Source organism: Oncorhynchus tshawytscha, linkage group LG08 (assembly GCF_018296145.1).
Source record: "Oncorhynchus tshawytscha isolate Ot180627B linkage group LG08, Otsh_v2.0, whole genome shotgun sequence".
Taxonomy (NCBI): Eukaryota; Metazoa; Chordata; class Actinopteri; order Salmoniformes; family Salmonidae; genus Oncorhynchus; species Oncorhynchus tshawytscha.
Genome location: NC_056436.1, coordinates 81296752 through 81316792, shown reverse-complemented (window position 1 = coordinate 81316792; position 20041 = coordinate 81296752). Strand labels below are relative to the sequence as shown.

Genomic DNA, 20041 nt, shown 5'->3' with positions numbered 1-20041 from the left:
AGCCAGAACAGTGGAGAGCCAGAACAGTGGAGAGGATGATAGCAGTGTCAGCTACGTTATGTGTGATGATTGTGAGGAGCTATTTAAATTAAACAGTAGCTATTTAAATTCAACAGTAGCTATTTAAATTCAACAGTAACAATTTAAATTCAACAGTAGCTATTTAAATTCAACAGTAGCAATTTAAATTCAACAGTAGCTATTTAAATTCAACAGTAGCTATTTAAATTCAACAGTAGCTATTTAAATTCAACAGTAGGTATTTAAATTCAACAGTAGCTATTTAAATTCAACAGTAGGTATTTAAATTCAACAGTAGCTATTTAAATTCAACAGTAGCTATTTAAATTCAACAGTAGCTATTTAAATTCAACAGTAGCAAGGTGGGGATTTCAAACAGGGCTAGGGCAAGTCAAAGGAACTGTAGCCTACTGTTCAGAAGGGTTAAATTGAAACGGAAATCTGGACACTGACTGTAGGTCTATAACCTCTCACCTTGCCTTAATATGAACTGCTTCTGAATTAGCTATTTGACTGGGGAACAGGAGTGGTGAAATATGATCTATTTCTTTCAGCATCTTATTAAGAGAATGTCAATGTGTAGTTAGGGACCATCTGTAAAGATACTATCTTTATCAGCATCATAAAAGCTGCTAGTACTTCAACCACATAAAATATGCATCCAAGCCAAACTGAACTCTCCTCAGTAACATGTTGGGTTGTTATCACAGCTTTCTATTTCCTTATGACTGGTCAAACTGATGTTGATTTCTTATTTTTTGTTATTGCATTTTCTCCCTGGTCCCTAAATATCTTGGCGCTACAAAAGAAGCTGAGATGACAGAGAAAACTTTACCCATGTCAAGAGGATTGAAGCTTTCATTCTATCTATTACATTATTCTGTTGAGCAAGGGTTTATTTAAGCAATAAGGCCCGAGGGGGTGCGGCATATGGCCAATATACCACGGCTAAGGGCTGTTCTTAGGCACATAGCAACGCGAAGTGCTGCACCTCCTGTCAAAGAATCATTCACCCGTCTCTGACTGTAGTCTACAAGACATGTTCTACATTAGTGGATTAGGGTGCAGTTATCTCTGACTGTAGTCTACAGGACATGTTCTATATTAGTGGATTAGGGTGCAGTTATCTCTGACTGTAGTCTACAGGACATGTTCTATATTAGTGGATTAGGGTGCAGTTATCTCTGACTGTAGTCTACAGGACATGTTCTATATTAGTGGGTTAGGGTGGAGTTATCTCTGACTGTAGTCTACAGGACATGTTCTATATTAATGGGTTAGGGTGCAGTTATCTCTGACTGTAGTCTACAGGACATGTTCTATATTAGTGGATTAGGGTGCAGTTATCTCTGACTGTAGTCTACAGGACATGTTCTATATTAGTGGATTAGGGTGCAGTTATCTCTGACTGTAGTCTACAGGACATGTTCTATATTAGTGGGTTAGGGTGCAGTTATCTCTGACTGTAGTCTACAGGACATGTTCTATATTAGTGGATTAGGGTGCAGTTATCTCTGACTGTAGTCTACAAGACATGTTCTATATTAGTGGATTAGGGTGAAGCCCTCAGATTTACACTTTAAAGCAAATACTGTAGTCGGACGGTTGCGTGTGGACTAACAGCTGTGTGTGTGTGTGTGTGTGTGTGTGTGTGTGTGTGTGTGTGTGTGTGTGTGTGTGTGTGTGTGTGTGTGTGTGTGTGTGTGTGTGTGTGTGTGTGTGTGTGTGTGTGTGTGTGTGTGTGTGTGTGTGTAGCTGGTCAGGAAAGGGCAGATAGAGCCCGAGGCGGGAGGGAGGGAGGGAAGGCTCTGGCGTGTTACTCAGTTTGAATCAGATCTATTAGTTCTGACCCATTGTTCTCTGTCTTCAACACTGGTCCTTCTGGGACAGAAGTCTGTCAACCTATTACATCACTGGGCTGGTCCGTCCAGGGAGGTGGCTGTTCTGTTATGTGAGTCCCGGGAGATAGAGAGGGAGGAAGAGAAAGAGGGTGGGAGGGGAAGGAGAGAGAGAGAGAGAGAGAGTGTGAGAGAGAGAGGGTGGGAGGGGAAGGAGAGAGAGAGGGTGGCAGGGGAAGGAGAGAGAGAGTGTGAGAGAGAGAGGGTGGGAGGGGAAGGAGAGAGCGAGAGGGTGGGAGGGGAAGGAGAGAGAGAGAGTATGAGAGAGAGAGAGAGAGCGAGCGAGAGAGAGAGAGATGAGAGAGAGAGATGTCTGGGATCTGTAGTTTTGAGAGTTATGTCTGGGATCTGTAGTTCTAAGACTTATGTCTGGGATCTGTAGTTCTCAGAGTTATGTCTGGGATCTGTAGTTCTCAGAGTTATGTCTGGGATCTGTAGTTCTGAGAGTCATGTCTGTTAAAAAATGCATCAAGTTTATTAAGAGAAGTGAGAGTTCTCTGTGGCTCATTAGTGTGAATAAAATAGCGTTCTCTGGCACGGAGTGATTCACACGTTAAAACCAGAACTAGAACAGCATATACTGGGCTGCTACTGCATTCTGATCAAAACTAGACTCAAGCCCTGTGTGTGTGTGTCGTGTGTGTGTGTGTGTATATGTGTGAGAGTGTGTGTGTGTGTGTGTGTGTGTGTGTGTGTGTGTGTGTGTGTGTGTGTGTGTGTGTGTGTGTGTGTGTGTGTGTGTGTGTGTGTGTGATCAAACACAGGAAGACGAACCCAGCTCCACATCCCAGCCCCATAATCCACGTCTCCATGGAAACTGATAAAGCACGGGGAGAGGACCTCGTACTTCTCGCTCTCTCTCTCTTATCTTCTGTCTCATCTCCTCTCTCATCTTCTCTCTCCCTCCTCTGTCTCACCTCTCTCTTATCTTCTGTTTCATCTTCTCTCTCATCTCCTCTCTCCCTCCTCTGTCTCATCTCTCTCATCTCCTCTCTCATCTTCTCTCTCCCTCCTCTGTCTCATCTCTCCCTCCTCTGTCTCATCTCCTCTCTCTCTCACCTTCTCTGACTCTTATCTCTCTTCTCTCCCTGTCTCTCTCTCCCCTCTTTATTCACTCTCTCTATCTCCCTCATCACTTGCTTTCTCTCTCTCTCATCTCTCTCGCTCTCCCCCCTCTCTCCTTCTCTCCCTATTCTATTATCGCTCTCATCTTCTCTCCCTCTTCTCTGTCTCATCTCTCATCTTCTCTCATCTTCTCTGTCTCATCTCTCATTTTCTCTCATCTTTCTATCGCCCTCATCACTTTCTCTCATCTCTCTCTCTCTCTCTCTCTCTCTCTCTCTCTCCACAGCACAACCAATGCTGAATTATGTACACATGATACTGTATATTTGAGTGTGTCCCATGTTTAGTTCCTGGCCCACCGTACATGTTTGATAACGACTGACAGAAGAGTTGGCTAATGCTCAAAAAAAAAATACAAATTCTATTTCTATTATAGGAATGTTCGATATAGAATGGTCCGGGTGTGACGTTTTCACGGGAGGGGAGTGTGTGTTCTGTTGCCAGGGGCGACGGTGGTACTCACAGCTCTCGATCTCCAGTGTACAATTCTGTTCATCCAGAGGATACCGCCTCAGATCCATCATACAGGCTGCTGTGGTTGTGATCCTACACACACACACACACACACACACACACACACACACACACACACACACACACACACACATAGGAATATAACGTTAGACCTCAGGGATGACACCATATCAGCTTTTTAATTGTTTTGTATTTCTGTTCAGTTGACTGAGAACACATTCTCATTTACAGCAACGACCTGGGGAATAGTTACAGGAGGGGGGATGAATGAGCCAATTGGAAGCTGGGGATGAATGAGCCAATTGGAAGCTGGGGATGATTAGGTGACCATGATGGTATGAGGGCCAGAATGGGAATTTAGCCAGGACACCGGGGTTAACACCCATATTCTTTCCAAGGGGTATTAAGCAGAACCCAAACTCAGCTAAACAGAAGCCAAACCCAAACTCTCTTGTTCTGTGACCTTGACCACCAACAGTATAATCCATAAAATAAATAAAACACACCAACAATGTTTCTAGCCATTATCCAGTCTTCATCAACAACATAAGAAATTAATTGTAAGCCATCAGTCGGTAACCCGACCCACCATTTTGGGAAACACTGAGCTAGGACTCTAAGACTGTGTTCAGACTATAACCTACAATCTGTTATTAATAAGGCCTGCATTACATGCCAGTCTTCAGTAGCCTGTTCCATCAGTGTACTGTACTCTACTGGACTCTACTCTACTGGACTCTACTGGACTCTACTGGACTCTACTCTACTGGACTCTACTCTACTGGACTCTACTGTACTCTACTGGACTCTACTCTACTGGACTCTACTGTACTCTACTGGACTCTACTCTACTGGACTCTACTGGACTCTACTGGACTCTACTCTACTGGACTCTACTCTACTGGACTCTACTGTACTCTACTGGACTCTACTCTACTGGACTCTTCTCTACTGTACTCTCCTGGACTCTACTCTACTGGACTCTACTGGACTCTACTGTACTCTACTCCTCTCTACTGTACTGTACTTTACTCTACTGTACTGTACTGTACTCTACTCTACTGGACTCTTCTCTACTGTACTCTACTGGACTCTACTCTACTGGACTCTACTGGACTCTACTCTACTGGACTCTACTCTACTGAACTCTAATCTACTGGACTGGACTCTACTGGACTCTACTCTACTGGACTCTACTGGACTCTACTGTACTGTACTCTACTCTACTAGACTCTACTCTACTAGACTCTGCTCTACTGTACTCTACTGGACTCTACTCTGCTGGACTCTACTGGACTCTACTGTACTCTACTGGACTCTACTCTGCTGGACTCTACTGGACTCTACTGTACTCTACTGGACTCTACTCTACTGAACTCTACTCTACTGGACTGTACTCTACTAGACTCTACTCTACTGTACTCTACTGGACTCTACTCTACTGGACTCTACTCTACTGGACTCTACTGGACTCTACTCTACTGTACTGTACTCTACTAGACTCTACTCTACTGGACTCTACTGGACTCTACTCTACTGGACTCTACTGGACTCTACTGTACTCTACTCCTCTCTACTGTACTGTACTTTACTCTACTGTACTCTACTGGACTCTACACTACTGTACTGTACTGTACTGTACTCTACTGGACTCTTCTCTACTGTACTCTACTGGACTCTACTCTACTGGACTCTACTGGACTCTACTGTACTCTACTCTACTGGACTCTACTCTACTGGACTCTACTCTACTGTACTCTACTCTACTGGACTCTACTCTACTGGACTCTACTGGACTCTACTCTACTGGACTCTACTGGACTCTACTCTACTGTACTCTACTGGACTCTACTCTACTGTAGTCTACTGGACTCTGCACTGCTGTACTGTAGTCTACTGGACTCTACTCTACTGTACTCTAAAGTCGTGGCCAAAAGTTTTGAGAATGACACAAATATACATTTTCACAAAGTTTGCTGCTTCAGTGTCTTTAGATATTTTTGTCAGATGTTACTATGGAATACTGAAGTATAATTACAAGCATTTCATAAGTGTCAAAGGCTTTTATTGACAATTACATGAAGTTATCACTTTTGCCTTATGGCAAGCTGCTCCATCATTCTGGAAAAAGGCATTGTTCGTCGTTCCTGGGTGGTTGGGAGAAGTTGCTCCTGGAGGATGTGTTGGTACCATTCTTTATTCATGGTTGTGTTCTTAGGCAAAATTGTGAGTGAGCCCACTCCCTTGGCTGAGAAACAACCCCACACATGAATGGTCACAGGATGCTTTACTGTTGGCATGACACAGGACTGATAGCAGCGCTCACCTTGTTGTCTCCAGACAAGCTTTTTTCCGGATGCCCTAAACAATCGGAAAAGGGATTCATCAGAGAAAATGACTTTACCCCAGTCCTCAGCAGTCCAATCCCTGTACCTTTTGCAGAATATCAGACTGTCCCTGATGTTTTTCCTGGAGAGGAGTGGCTATTTTGCAGCCCTTCTTGACACCAGGCCATCCTCCAAAAGTCTTCGCCTCACTGTGCGTGCAGATGCACTCCCACCTGCCTGCTGTCATTCCTGAGTAAGCTCTGTACTGGTGGTGCCCCCATCCCGCAGCTGAATCAACTTTAGGAGACGTTCCTGGCGCTTGCTGAACTTTCTTGGGCGCCCTGAAGCCTTCTTCACAACTATTGAACCGCTCTCCTTGAAGTTCTTGATGATCCGATAAATGGTTGATTTAGGTGCAATCTTACTGGCAGCAATATCCTTACCTGTGAAGCCCTTTTTGTGCAAAGCAATGATGACGGCACGTGTTTCCTTGCAGGTAGCCATGATTGACAGAGGAAGAACAATGATTCCATGCACCACCCTCCTTTTGAAGCTTCCAGTCTGTTATTCAAACTCAATCAGCATGACAGAGTGATGTCAAGCCTTGTCTAAGTCAACACTCACACCTGTGTTAACGAGAGAATCCCTGACATGATGTCCGCTGGTCCTTTTGTGGCAGGGCTGAAATGCAGTGGAATTGTTTTTTGGCGATTAAGTTCATTTGCATGGCAAAGAGGGACTTTGCAATTAATTGCAATTCATCTGATCAATCTTCATAACATTCTGGAGTGTATGCAAATTGCCATCATACAAACTGAGGCAGCAGACGTTGTGAAAATTAATATTTGTGTCATTCTCAAAACTTTTGGCCACGACTGTACTGGACTGTACTCTACTGGACTCTACTCTACTCTACTGTACCCTACTGGACTCTACTAGACTCTACTGGACTCTACTCTACTCTACTGGACTCTACTGGACTCTACTGTACTCTACTATACTCTACTATACAATACTGTACTCTACTGTACCCTACTGGACTCTACTCTACTCTACTCTACTCTACTCTACTGGACTCTACTCTACTCTACTGAACCCTACTGGACTCTACTAGACTCTACTGGACTCTACTCTACTCTACTGGACTCTACTGTACTCTACTATACTCTACTATACAATACTGTACTCTACTGGACTCTACTGAACTCTACTCTACTGTACTGTACTCTACTGTACCCTACCCTACTGTACTCTACTGTACTCTACTGAACTCTACTGAACTCTACTCTACTGGACTCTACTCTATTCTACTGTACTCTACTGAACTCTACTGAACTCTACTCTACTGTAATCTACTCTACTGGACTCTAATCTACTGTACTCTTCTGTACTCTACTGTACTCCACTCTAATCTACTGTACTCTATGGTACTGTACTCTACACTACTCTACTGTACTGTACGCCAGTCTACTCTACTCTACTGTACTGTACTGTACTGTACTGTACTGTACTGTACTGTACTGTACTCCACTCTACTCTACTGTACTCTACTGTACTCTACACTACTCTACTGTACTGTACTCCACTCTACTCTACTGTACTCTACTGTACTGTACTCCACTCTAACCTACTCTACTGTACTGTACTCCACACTACTCTACTGTAATCTACTATACTCTACTACACTGTACTCTACTGTACTCTACTATACTCTACCGGACTCTACTGAACTCTACTCTACTGTAATCTACTCTACTGGACTCTACACTACTGTACTGTACTGTACTGTACTCCACTCTACTCTACTGTACTCTACTCTACTATACTCTACTGTACTCTATACTACTCCACTGTACTCTACTGTACTCTACACTACTCTACTGTACTGTACTCTACTGTACTCTACTGTATTGTACTATACTGTACTCTACTGTACTCTACTGTACTGTACTCCACTGTACTCTACTGTACTGTACTCCACTGTACTCTACTGTACTCTACTCTACTGTACTCCACTGTACTCTACTGTACTGTACTCCACTGTACTCTACTCCACTGTACTCTACTGTACTCTACTGTACTGAACTCCACTGTACTCTACTGTACTGTACTCCACTGTACTCTACTGTACTGTACTCCACTGTACTCTACTGTACTCTACTACACTGTACTCTACACTACTCTACTGTACTGTGTGTGTGTCAGGTTGAATACTGGTTGTCATTAAGTTGTTTGTGATGTTATGGTTAGGTTGAACCCTGATTGTCATTAAGTTGTTTGTGATGTTATGGTCAGGTTGAATACTGGTTGTCATTCAGTTGTTTGTGATGTTATGGTCAGGTTGAATACTGGTTGTCATTAAGTTGTTTGTGATGTTATGGTCAGGTTGAATACTGGTTGTCATTAAGTTGTTTGTGATGTTATGTTCAGGTTGAATACTGGTTGTCATTAAGTTGTTTGTGATGTTATGGTCAGGTTTGTAACCAAAATATGAAGTATTTTCAAGATATCCTTGTCTGCAACAAATGATCACAAATACAGTACACTATGGATTGTTATCCCTTCAACCAGAAATACAAACTAATATATGAAGATGTGTTTAGTAAATAAACAACACAAGTTAATTTGAATTCCTTTCACTTAAAAAATACCCAGGCACTCCAGTCCCTTGAAAAAAAAAATCAGAGACAAAGACACATCACTCCCTCTCTCTCATGTATAACAAGCCAGTTAGCAGGAAGGGAGGGAGAGAGACAAGAAGGGGGGAGGCAGGCAGGCAGGGAGGGAGGGAGGCAGGCAGGCAGGGACAGAGAGAGGGGAAAGGGCCAAAGTGCACCAGAGTATTATCAGAGGAGTCCTATGGATGGATGTCCTAGTTTACCCACCTCTCTGCCTACTGTGGCTATCACTAACTCACCATGCTATGCCTGGTACACTAGCCAGACACCCAGCCCTTGAGCCACCCAGCCCTTGAGCCACCCAGCCCTTGAGCCACCCAGCCCTTGAGCCACCCAGCCCTTGAGCCACCCAGCCCTTGAGCCACCCAGCCCTTGAGCCACCCAGCCCTTGAGCCATCCAGCCCTTCAGCCACCCAGCCCTTCATCAACCCAGCCCTTCAGCCACCCAGTCCTTCAGCCACTCAGCCACCCAGCCCTTTATAAACCCAGCCCTTCAGCCACCCAGCCCTTCAGCCACTCAGCCACCCAGCCCTTCATAAACCCAGCCCTTCAGCCACCCAGCCCTTCATAAACCCAGCCCTTCAGCCACCCAGCCACTCAGCCACCCAGCCACCCAGCCCTTCATAAACCCAGCCCTTCAGCCACCCAGCCACCCAGCCCTTCATAAACCCAGCCCTTCAGCCCTTCAGCCCTTCAGCCACTCAGCCCTTCAGCCACCCAGCCCTTTAGCCACTCAGCCCTTCAACCACCCAGCCCTTCAGCCACCCAGCCCTTCATAAACCAGCCCTTCAACCACCCAGCCCATCAGCCACCCCGCCCTTCAGCCACCCAGCCCTTCAGCCCTTCAGCCCTTCAGCCACCTAGCCCTTCAGCCCTTCAGCCCTTCAGCCACCCAGCCCTTCAGCCACCCAGCTCTTCAACCACCCAGCCCTTTAGCCACCCAGCCCTTCAGCCCTTCAGCCACCCAGCCCTTCAACCACCCAGCCCTTCAGCCCTTCAGCCACCCAGCCCTTCAGCCACCCAGCCACTCAGCCCTTCAACCACCCAGCCCTTCAACTACTCAGCCACCCAGCCACCCAGTCACCCATCCCTTCAACTACTCAGCCACCCATCCCTTCAACTACTCAGCCACCCAGCCCTTCAACTACTCAGCCACCCAGCCCTTCAACTACTCAGCCACCCAGCCAGCCAGCCCTTCAGCCAGCCAACCAGCCAGCCAACCACCCAGCCACCCAGCCGCTCAGCCCTTCAACAACCCAGCAACCCAGACAGTCAGCCCTTTAGCCACCCAGTCAGCCAGCCAGCCAGCCACCCACCCACCCAGTCAGGCCTGTAGCCACCCAGTCAGCCAGCCAGCCAGCCACCCAGTCAGCCAGCCAGCCAGCCAGCCACCTAGCCACACACCCTCCCAGCCATCCAGCCACCCAGTCTGCCACCCACCCACCCAGTCAGCCACCCACCCAATGGCCCACCCAGCCAGCCAGCCAGCCACCCAGTCAGCCAGCCAGCCAGCCACCCAGCCAGCCAGCCAGCCAGCCAGCCAGCCAACCACCCCACCCACCCAGCCACCCACTCAGCCACCCATCCACCCAGCCCTTCAACTACTCAGCCACCCACCCAGCCAGCCAACCACCCAACCCACCCACCCACCCACCCACCCAATGGCCCAGCCAGCCAGCCAACCACCCCACCCACCCAATCAGCCAGCCTACCCACCCACCCACCTACCTACCAACTCACCCAGCCAGGTAACCACCCCACCCACCCAGGACTCTGGTCAAAAGTAGTGCACTACATACATGATAGGGTGTAATTCAGTCAGTCAGTCATCCAACACTTCACCACTCAATCATCACACTATGCTCAGTCAAAATTAGGCCAAGATGGCAGGGTAAGAATAACAGGCTATTTAAAGATGGCAGGGTAAGAATAACAGGCTATTTAAAGATGGCAGGGTAAGAATAACAGGCTATTTAAAGATGGCAGGGTAAGAATAACAGGCTATTTAAAGATGGCAGGGTAAGAATAACAGGCTATTTAAAGATGGCAGGGTAAGAATAACAGGCTATTTAAAGATGGCAGGGTAAGAATAACACGCTCAAAACATCATCACTCATCAGTCTCCAAGCTTTTGTCTGAGTGTAATGGGAGACCAACCAACCAACAACTGTGTTTCTCAGGATCCTCTAGTTATAGCGCGGTGTGTGTGTGTGTGTGAGAGAGAGAGAGAGAGAGAGAGAGAGAGAGAGAGAGAGAGAGAAAGAAAGAAAGAGAGAGAGAGAGAGAGAACATGCAATGCCTGACAGCATGTCGGACCTGCCACAGATATGCCGAAAGTTGTTTTTAACAAAACCTGTCAGGATGCTGTAGCTCTGTAACTAGGTAACCAGAAGGAGGGGAAACAGAATATTGATGATGTAGCTCTGTAACTAGGTAACCAGAAGGAGGGGAAACAGAGTATTGATGACGTAGCTCTGTAACTATGAGGCCTCACCTCCTGGTTACACTAGTGACCATATCCCCGGTGCATCCCACAAAGGCGGAGGTGTTGCTAACATTTATGATAGCAAATTTCAATTTACAAAAAAACCCAGAAGTTTTCGTTTTTTTGAGCTTCTAGTCATGAATCTATGCAGCCTACTCAATCGCTTTCTATAGCTACTGTTTACAGGCCTCCTGGGCCATATACAGCGTTCCTCACGGAGTTCCCTGAATTCCTATCGGACCATGTATTCGAGTCAGATAATATTAACATTTTTGGTGACTTTAATATTCACATGGAAAAGTCCACAAACCCACTCCAAAAGGCTTTCGGAGCCATCATCGACTCAGTGGGTTTTGTCCAACATGTCTCCGGACCTACTCACTGCCACAGTCATACTCTGTACCTAGTTTTGTCCCGTGGAATAAATGTTGTGGATCTTAATGTTTTTCCTCATACTCCTGGACTATCGGACCACCATTTTATTACGTTTGCAATCGCAACAAATAATCTGCTCAGACCCAAACCAAGGATCATCAAAAGTCGTGCAATAAATTCTCAGACAACCCAAAGATTCCTAGATGCCCTTCCAGACTCCCTAAGGATGTCAAATTACAAAAATCAGTTCACCACCTAACTGGGGAACTCAATTCAACCTTGCGCAATACCCTAGATGCAGTCGCACCCCTAAAAACAAAAAACGTTTGTCATAAGAAACTAGCTCCCTGGTATACAGAAAATACCCGAGCTCTGAAGGAAGCTTCCAGAAAATTGGAACAGAAATGGAGCCACACCAAACTGGAAGTCTTCCGACTAGCTTGGAAAGACAGTACCGTGCAGTACCGAAGAGCCCTTACTGCTGCTCGATCATCCTATTTTTCTATCTTAATTGAGGAAAATAAGAACAATTCAAAATGGATTTTTTAAACTGTTGCAAAGCTAACTAAAAAGCAGCATTCCCCAAGAGAGGATGGCTTTCACTTCAGCAGTAGTAAATTCATGAACTTGATCATGATCATTAGAAAGCAAATTACGGACTCCTCTTTAAATCTGCATATTACTCCAAAGCTCAGAGTCTGAACAACTCTGCCAGGACCTAGGATCAAGGGAGTCACTCAAGTGGTTTAGTACTATATCTCTTGACACAATGATGAAAATAATCATGGCCTCTAAACCTTCAAGCTGCATACTGGACCCTATTCCAACTAAACTACTGAAAGAGCTGCTTCCTGTGCTTGGCCCTCCTATGTTGAACATAATAAATGGCTCTCTATCCACCGGATGTGTACCAAACTCACTAAAAGTGGCAGTATTAATGCCTCTCTTGAAAAAGCCAAACAAACCTTGACCCAGAAAATATTAAAAACTATCGGCCTATTTCGAATCTTCCATTCCTCTCAACATTTTTAGAAAAAGCTGTTGCACAGCAACTCACTGCCTTCCTGAAGACAAACAATGTATACGAAACGCTTCAGTCTGGTTTTAGACCCCATCATAGCACTGAGACTGCACTTGCGAAGGTGGTAAATTACCTTTTAATGGCATCAGACCGAGGCTCTGCATCTGTCATCATGGTCCTAGACCTTAGTGCTGCTTTTGATACCATCGATCACCACATTCTTTTGGAGAGATTTGAAACCCAAATTGGTCTACACAGACAAGTTCTGGCCTGGTTTAGATCTTATCTGTCGGAAAGATATCAGTTTGTCTCTGTGGATGGTTTGTCCTCAAATCAACTGTAAATTTTGGTGTTCCTCAAGGTTCCATTTTAGGGCCACTATTGTTTTCACTATATACTTTACCTCTTGGTGGTGTCATTCGAAAACATAATGTTTAGTTTTACTGCTATGCGGATGACACACAGCTGTACATTTCAATGAAACATGGTGAAGCCCCAAAATTGCCCTTGCTAGAAGCATGTGTTTCAGACATAAGGAAGTGGATGGCTGGAAATGTTCTACTTTTAAACTCAGACAAAACAGAGATGCTTGTTCTAGGTCCCAGGAAACAAAGAGATCTTCTGTTAAATCTGACAATTAATCTTGATGGTTGTACAGTCGTCTCAAATAAAACTGTGAAGGACCTCGGCGTTACTCTGGACCCTGATCTCTCTTTTGACGAACATATCAAGACTGTTTCAAGGACAGCTTTTTCCCCATCTATGTAACATTGCAAAAATCTGAAACTTTCTGTCTAAAAATGATGCAGAAAAATTAATCCATGCTTTTGTTACTTCTAGATTAGACTACTGCAATGCTCTACTTTCCAGCTACCCGGATAAAGCACTAAATAAACTTCAATTAGGGCTAAACACGGCTGCTAGAATCCTGACTAGAACCAAAAAATGTGTTCATATTACTCCAGTGCTAGCCTCTCTACACTGGCTTCCTGTTAAGGCAAGGGCTGATTTCAAGGTTTTACTGCTAACCTACAAAGCATTACATGGGCTTGCTCCTACCTATCTTTCTGATTTGGTCCTGCCGTACATACCTACACGTACGCTACGGTCACAAGACGCAAGCCTCCTTATTGTCCCTAGAATTTCTAAACAAACAGCTGGAGGCAGGGCTTTCTCCTATAGAGCTCCATTCTTATGGAATGTTCTGCTTACCCATGTGAGAGACGCAGACTCGGTCTCAACCTTTAAGTGAAGACTCTTTACTGAAGACTCATCTCTTCAGTGGGTCATATGATTGAGTGTAGTCTGGCCCAGGAGTGTGAAGGTGAACGGAAAGGCACTGGAGCAACGTATATCTCTGCCTGGCCGGTTCCCCTCTCTCCACTGGGATTCTCTGCCTCAAACCCTGTTACAGGGTCACTGGCTTACTGGTGCTCTTCCATGCCGTCCCTGGGAGGGGTGCGTCACTTGAGTGGGTTGAGTCATTGATGTGATCTTCCTGTCTGGGTTGTGCCGTGGCGGAGATCTTTGTGGGCTATACTCGGCCTTGTCTCAGGATGGTAAGTTGGTGGCTGAAGATATCCCTCTAGTGGTGTGGGGGCTATGCTTTGGCAAAGTGGGTGGGGTTATATCCTGCCTGTTAGGCCCTGTCCGCGGGTATCGTCGGATGGGGCCACAATGTCTCCCGACCACTTCTGTCTCAGCCTCCGGTATTTATGCTGCAGGAGTTTATGGGGGGGCTAGGGTCAGTTTGTTATATCTGGAGTACTTCTCCTGTCTTATCCGGTGTCCTGTGTGAATTTAAGTATGCTCTCTCTAATTCTCTCTATCTTTCTTTCTTTCTCTCTTTCTCTCTTTCTTTCTCTCTCTCGGAGGACCTGAGCCTCAGGACTATCTGGCCTGATAACTCCTTGCTGTCCCCAGTCCACCTGGCCATGCTGCTGCTCCAGTTTCAACTGTTCTGCCTGCAGCTATGGAAACCTGACCTGTTCACCAGACGTGCTACCTGTCCCAGACCTGCTGTTTTCAACTCTCTAGAGACAGCAGGAGTGGTAGAGATACTCTGAATGATTGGCTATGAAAAGCCAACTGACATTTACTCCTGAGGTGCTGACTTGCTGCACCCTCGACATCCACTGTGATTATTATTTGACCCTGCTGGTCATTTATGAACATTCGAACATCTTGGCCATGTTCTGTTATAATCTCCACCCAGCACAGCCAGAAGAGGACTGGCCACCCCTCAAGGCCTGGTTCCTCTCTAGGTGTCTTCCTAGGTTCTGGCCTTTCTAGGGAGTTTTTCCTAGCCACCGTGCTTCTACACCTGCATTGCTTGCTGTTTGGGGTTTTAGGCTGTGTTTCTGTACAGCACTTTGAGATATCAGCTGATGTAAGAATACATTTGATTTGATGTAAAAAAAATAATCAGGGCTCTCTCTCTCTCTCTCTCTCTCTCTCTCTCTCTCTCTCGGCATAGTCAAATAAACAATCAAAAATGAACAGTAAACATTACCCTCACAAAAGAGAGAGGGATAGAGAGAGAGAGATAATGGGGGGTGAGAGAGCAGAGAGAGAGAGAGAAAGATAGGAATATAGAGAGAGTAGCAGTCCACCCTCATCCCACTGTGTAGAGGCCATATTCACCAGATATATAGAGATTCAAACTCGCTACATTTGTCCTGTTGTTGAGTTAATAGGTCATCTATCTCTGGTCTAAAACTGGACTGTTGTGCTTTTCCTGCTCTCACAGTTCATCCCAGGCTGTGTGTGTTAGTGTGTGGACCAGAGGAGGCTGGTGGGAGGAGCTTGCATCCTCCAAGGTGGCATAGCAGTTCAGACGTCTTTTGTCCTCGTCTTGTCGTGTCCTGTATATATATATATTTACAACTTTTTTATATACATTTTATTTTTATTTTCCATCAACTCATCTTCAACACTCTCCTGCAACCCGCCTCACCAATTTATATTTATAAAAAAGTGAGGTTTGTGGTCATCAGCTATCCTTTAGCTCGAAAATCTATCGCCAGTTCTGTACGGCGCAGTGCGGCTCGGAACGGAACATACCGGACCAATTTTTCTCTCCATGTCCCTAGATTTCGACTGCTCTCTGGACATTCATACCCGGATCTCACAGCTAGCTAGCTGCTATCCGTGTGACTATCGGCCTTCGTCGATTCCGGAGCAAACATCAATTATTCCGGAGCTAGCCAGCTCCGTCAATCACTCCTGAATTCCATCAATCACTCCTGGGCTGCAGTCACCTATCCGGACCCGTTTTACTGCCTACGCGGAGCCCCACCGGGCCTTCACAACTGGACTGCCGACGTTATCTACCCGAAGGAGATCCGGCTGGCTCCTCCGTCGCGACGTTACCTGAACACCCATCTGCGGCCTGCTAACCGTTAGCTGTCTTACCGGCTGCTATCTGAATAGACAATCGGACAATTTATTTATTTTTATTATTATTATGTTTTCTTCTTGGGCCTCTATAACTATATCTATTGTTTTTATTATTGTTGTTGTTGTGTGATTTGGATTAATCCCCTCTACCACACGGAACCCCACTAATCTACTGACGGAACGCAAGAGGTGGCTAACAACAGACCTCCATCCTATGCTAGCTTGCTACCGATGGCCTGGCTAGCTGTCTAAATCGCCGTGACCCCCAACCAACCTCTCCACTCACTGGACCCTTTTGATCACTCGACTAAGCATGCCTCTCCTTAATGTCAATATGTCTTGTCCATTGCTGTTCTGGTTAGTGTTTATTGGCTTTTTTCACTGTAGAGCCTCTAGTCCTGCTCACTATACCTTATCCAACCTATTAGTTCCACCACCCACACATGCAATGACATCTCCTGGTTTCAATTATGTTTCTAGAGACAATATCTCTCTCTTCATCACTCAATACCTAGGTTTACCTCCACTGTATTCACATACTACCATACCTTTGTCTGTACATTATACCTTGATGCTATTTTACCGCCCCCAGAAACCTCCTTTTACTCTATGTTCCAGACGTTCTAGACGACCAATTCTCATAGCTTTTAGCCGTACCCTTATTCTACTCCTCCTATGTTCCTCTGGCGATGTAGAGGTGAATCCAGGCCCTGCAGTGCCTAGCTCGACGCCTATTCCCCAGGCGCTCTCTTTTGACGACTTCTGTAACCGTAATAGCCTTGGTTTCATGCATGTTAACATTAGAAGCCTCCTCCCTAAGTTTGTTCTATTCACTGCTTTAGCACACTCTGCCAACCCGGATGTTCTAGCTGTGTCTGAATCCTGGCTTAGGAAGACCACCAAAAATTCAGAAATTTTAATTCCAAACTACAACATTTTCAGACAAGATAGAACTGCCAAAGGGGGCGGTGTTGCAATCTACTGCAAAGATAGCCTGCAGAGTTCTGTCCTACTATCCAGGTCTGTACCCAAACAATTTGAACTTCTACTTTTAAAAATTCACCTCTAAAAACAAGTCTCTCACCGTTGCCGCCTGCTATAGACCACCCTCTGCCCCCAGCTGTGCTCTGGACACCATATGTGAACTGATTGCCCCCCATCTATCTTCAGAGTTCGTGCTGCTAGGCGACCTAAACTGGAACATGCTTAACACCCCAGCCATCCTACAATCTAAACTTGATGCCCTCAATCTCACACAAATTATCAATGAACCTACCAGGTACCTCCCCAAAGCCTCAAACACGGGCACCCTCATAGATATCATCCTAACCAACTTCCCCTCTAAATACACCTCTGCTGTCTTCAACCAAGATCTCAGCGATCACTGCCTCGTTGCCTGCATCTGTAATGGGTCAGCGGTCAAACGACCTCCACTCATCACTGTAAAACGCTCCCTGAAACACTTCAGCGAGCAGGCCTTTCTAATCGACCTGGCCGGGGTATCCTGGAAGGATATTGATCTCATCCCGTCAGTAGAGGATGCCTGGATATTTAAAAAAATGCCTTCCTAACCATCTTAAATAAACATGCCCCATTCAAGAAATTTAGAACCAGGAACAGATATAGCCCTTGGTTCTCCCCAGACCTGACTGCCCTTAACCAACACAAAAACATCCTATGGCGTTCTGCATTAGCATCGAACAGCCCCCGTGATATGCAGCTGTTCAGGGAAGCTAGAAACCATTATACACAGGCAGTTAGAAAAGCCAAGGCTAGCTTTTTCAAGCAGAAATTTGCTTCCTGCAACAGTAACTCAAAAAAGTTCTGGGACACTGTAAAGTCCATGGAGAATAAGAACACCTCCTCCCAGCTGCCCACTGCACTGAAGATAGGAAACACTGTCACCACTGATAAATCCACCATAATTGAGAATTTCAATAAGCATTTTTCTACGGCTGGCCATGCTTTCCACCTGGCTACTCCTACCCCGGCCAACAGCACTGCACCCCCAACAGCAACTCGCCCAAGCCTTCCCCATTTCTCCTTCTCCCAAATCCATTCAGCTGATGTTCTGAAAGAGCTGCAAAATCTGGACCCCTACAAATCAGCCGGGCTGGACCCTTTCTTTCTAAAATTATCTGCCGAAATTGTTGCCACCCCTATTACTAGCCTGTTCAACCTCTCTTTCGTGTTGTCTGAGATTCCCAAAGATTGGAAAGCAGCTGTGGTCATCCCCCTCTTCAAAGGGGGGGACACTCTTGACCCAAACTGCTACAGACCTATATCTATCCTACCGTGCCTTTCTAAGGTCTTCGAAAGCCAAGTCAACAAACAGATTACCGACCATTTCGAATCTCACCATAACTTCTCTGCTATGCAATCCTGTTTCAGAGCTGGTCATGGGTGCACCTCAGCCATGCACAAGGTCCTAAATGATATCTTAACCGCCATCGATAAGAAACATTACTGTGCAGCCGTATTCATTGATCTGGCCAAGGCTTTCGACTCTGTCAATCACCACATCCTCATCGGCAGACTCGACAGCCTTGGTTTCTCAAATGATTGCCTCGCCTGGTTCACCAACTACTTCTCTGATAGAGTTCAGTGTGTCAAATCGGAGGGTCTGTTGTCCGGGCCTCTGGCAGTCTCTATGGGGGTGCCACAGGGTTCAATTCTTGGACCGACTCTCTTCTCTGTAAACATCAATGAGGTCGCTCTTGCTGCTGGTGAGTCTCTGATCCACCTCTACGCAGATGACACCATTCTGTATACTTCCGGCCCTTCTTTGGACACTGTGTTAACAACCGTCCAGGCAAGCTTCAATGCCATACAACTCTCCTTCCGTGGCCTCCAATTGCTCTTAAATACAAGTCAAACTAAATGCATGCTCTTCAACCGATCGCTGCCTGCACCTACCCGCCTGTCCAACATCACTACTCTGGACGGCTCTGACTTAGAATACGTGGACAACTACAAATACTTAGGTGTCTGGTTAGACTGTAAACTCTCCTTCCAGACCCATATCAAACATCTCCAATCCAAAGTTAAATCTAGAATTGGCTTCCTATTTCGCAACAAAGCGAAAATTGGATGCAGTCTATCACAGTGCAATCCGTTTTGTCACCAAAGCCCCATATACTACCCACCATTGCGACCTGTACGCTCTCGTTGGCTGGCCCTCGCTTCATACTCGTCGCCAAACCCACTGGCTCCATGTCATCTACAAGACCCTGCTAGGTAAAGTCCCCCCTTATCTCAGCTCGCTGGTCACCATAGCATCTCCCACCTGTAGCACACGCTCCAGCAGGTATATCTCTCTAGTCACCCCCAAAACCAATTCTTTCTTTGGCCGCCTCTCCTTCCAGTTCTCTGCTGCCAATGACTGGAACGAACTACAAAAATCTCTGAAACTGGAAACACTTATCTCCCTCACAAGCTTTAAGCACCAACTGTCAGAGCAGCTCACAGATTACTGCACCTGTACATAGCCCACCTATAATTTAGCCCAAACAACTACCTCTTTCCCAACTGTATTTAATTTTTATTTATTTATTTATTTTGCTCCTTTGCACCCCATTATTTTTATTTCTACTTTGCACATTCTTCCATTGCAAAACTACCATTCCAGTGTTTTACTTGCTATATTGTATTTACTTTGCCACCATGGCCTTTTTTGCCTTTACCTCCCTTCTCACCTCATTTGCTCACATTGTATATAGACTTGTTTATACTGTATTATTGACTGTATGTTTGTTTTACTCCATGTGTAACTCTGTGTCGTTGTATCTGTCGAACTGCTTTGCTTTATCTTGGCCAGGTCGCAATTGTAAATGAGAACTTGTTCTCAATTTGCCTACCTGGTTAAATAAAGGTAAAATAAAAAAAATGAAATTAAATATAGGAGGATGGGTTCATTGTAATGCCTGGAATGTATTATATGGAATGGTATTTAAACACAACAAACACATGGAAACCACATGTTTGACTCTGTTCCATTAATTCCATTCCAGCCATTACAATGAGCCCGTCCTCCTATAGCTCCCCCCCACCAGCCTCCTCTGGTGTGGACCACCTAAGGCAGCCTGTGCACCTTTATCCCAAATGACTTTGTTTACCAACACTGGTGCCGTAACACAAACCACACACACACACACAATAGCACGAACCACACACACACACACACACACACCGTAGCACAAACCACACACACACACACACACCATAGCATAAACCACACA

At 45.7% G+C, this 20041-nt stretch overlaps 1 protein-coding gene across 2 annotated transcripts in view; it reads right to left on the bottom strand.

Annotated features, from left to right (window-relative positions):
* Positions 1 to 20041, bottom strand: part of gabrb2a (gamma-aminobutyric acid type A receptor subunit beta2a) — a 100615-nt gene that overhangs the window by 25561 nt on the left and 55013 nt on the right. For both annotated transcript variants that reach the window (XM_042326058.1, XM_042326059.1), the window contains exon 5: positions 3508 to 3590. In XM_042326058.1, the coding sequence (XP_042181992.1) occupies positions 3508 to 3590 (83 nt within the window). The remainder of the gene's footprint in view (positions 1 to 3507; positions 3591 to 20041) is intronic.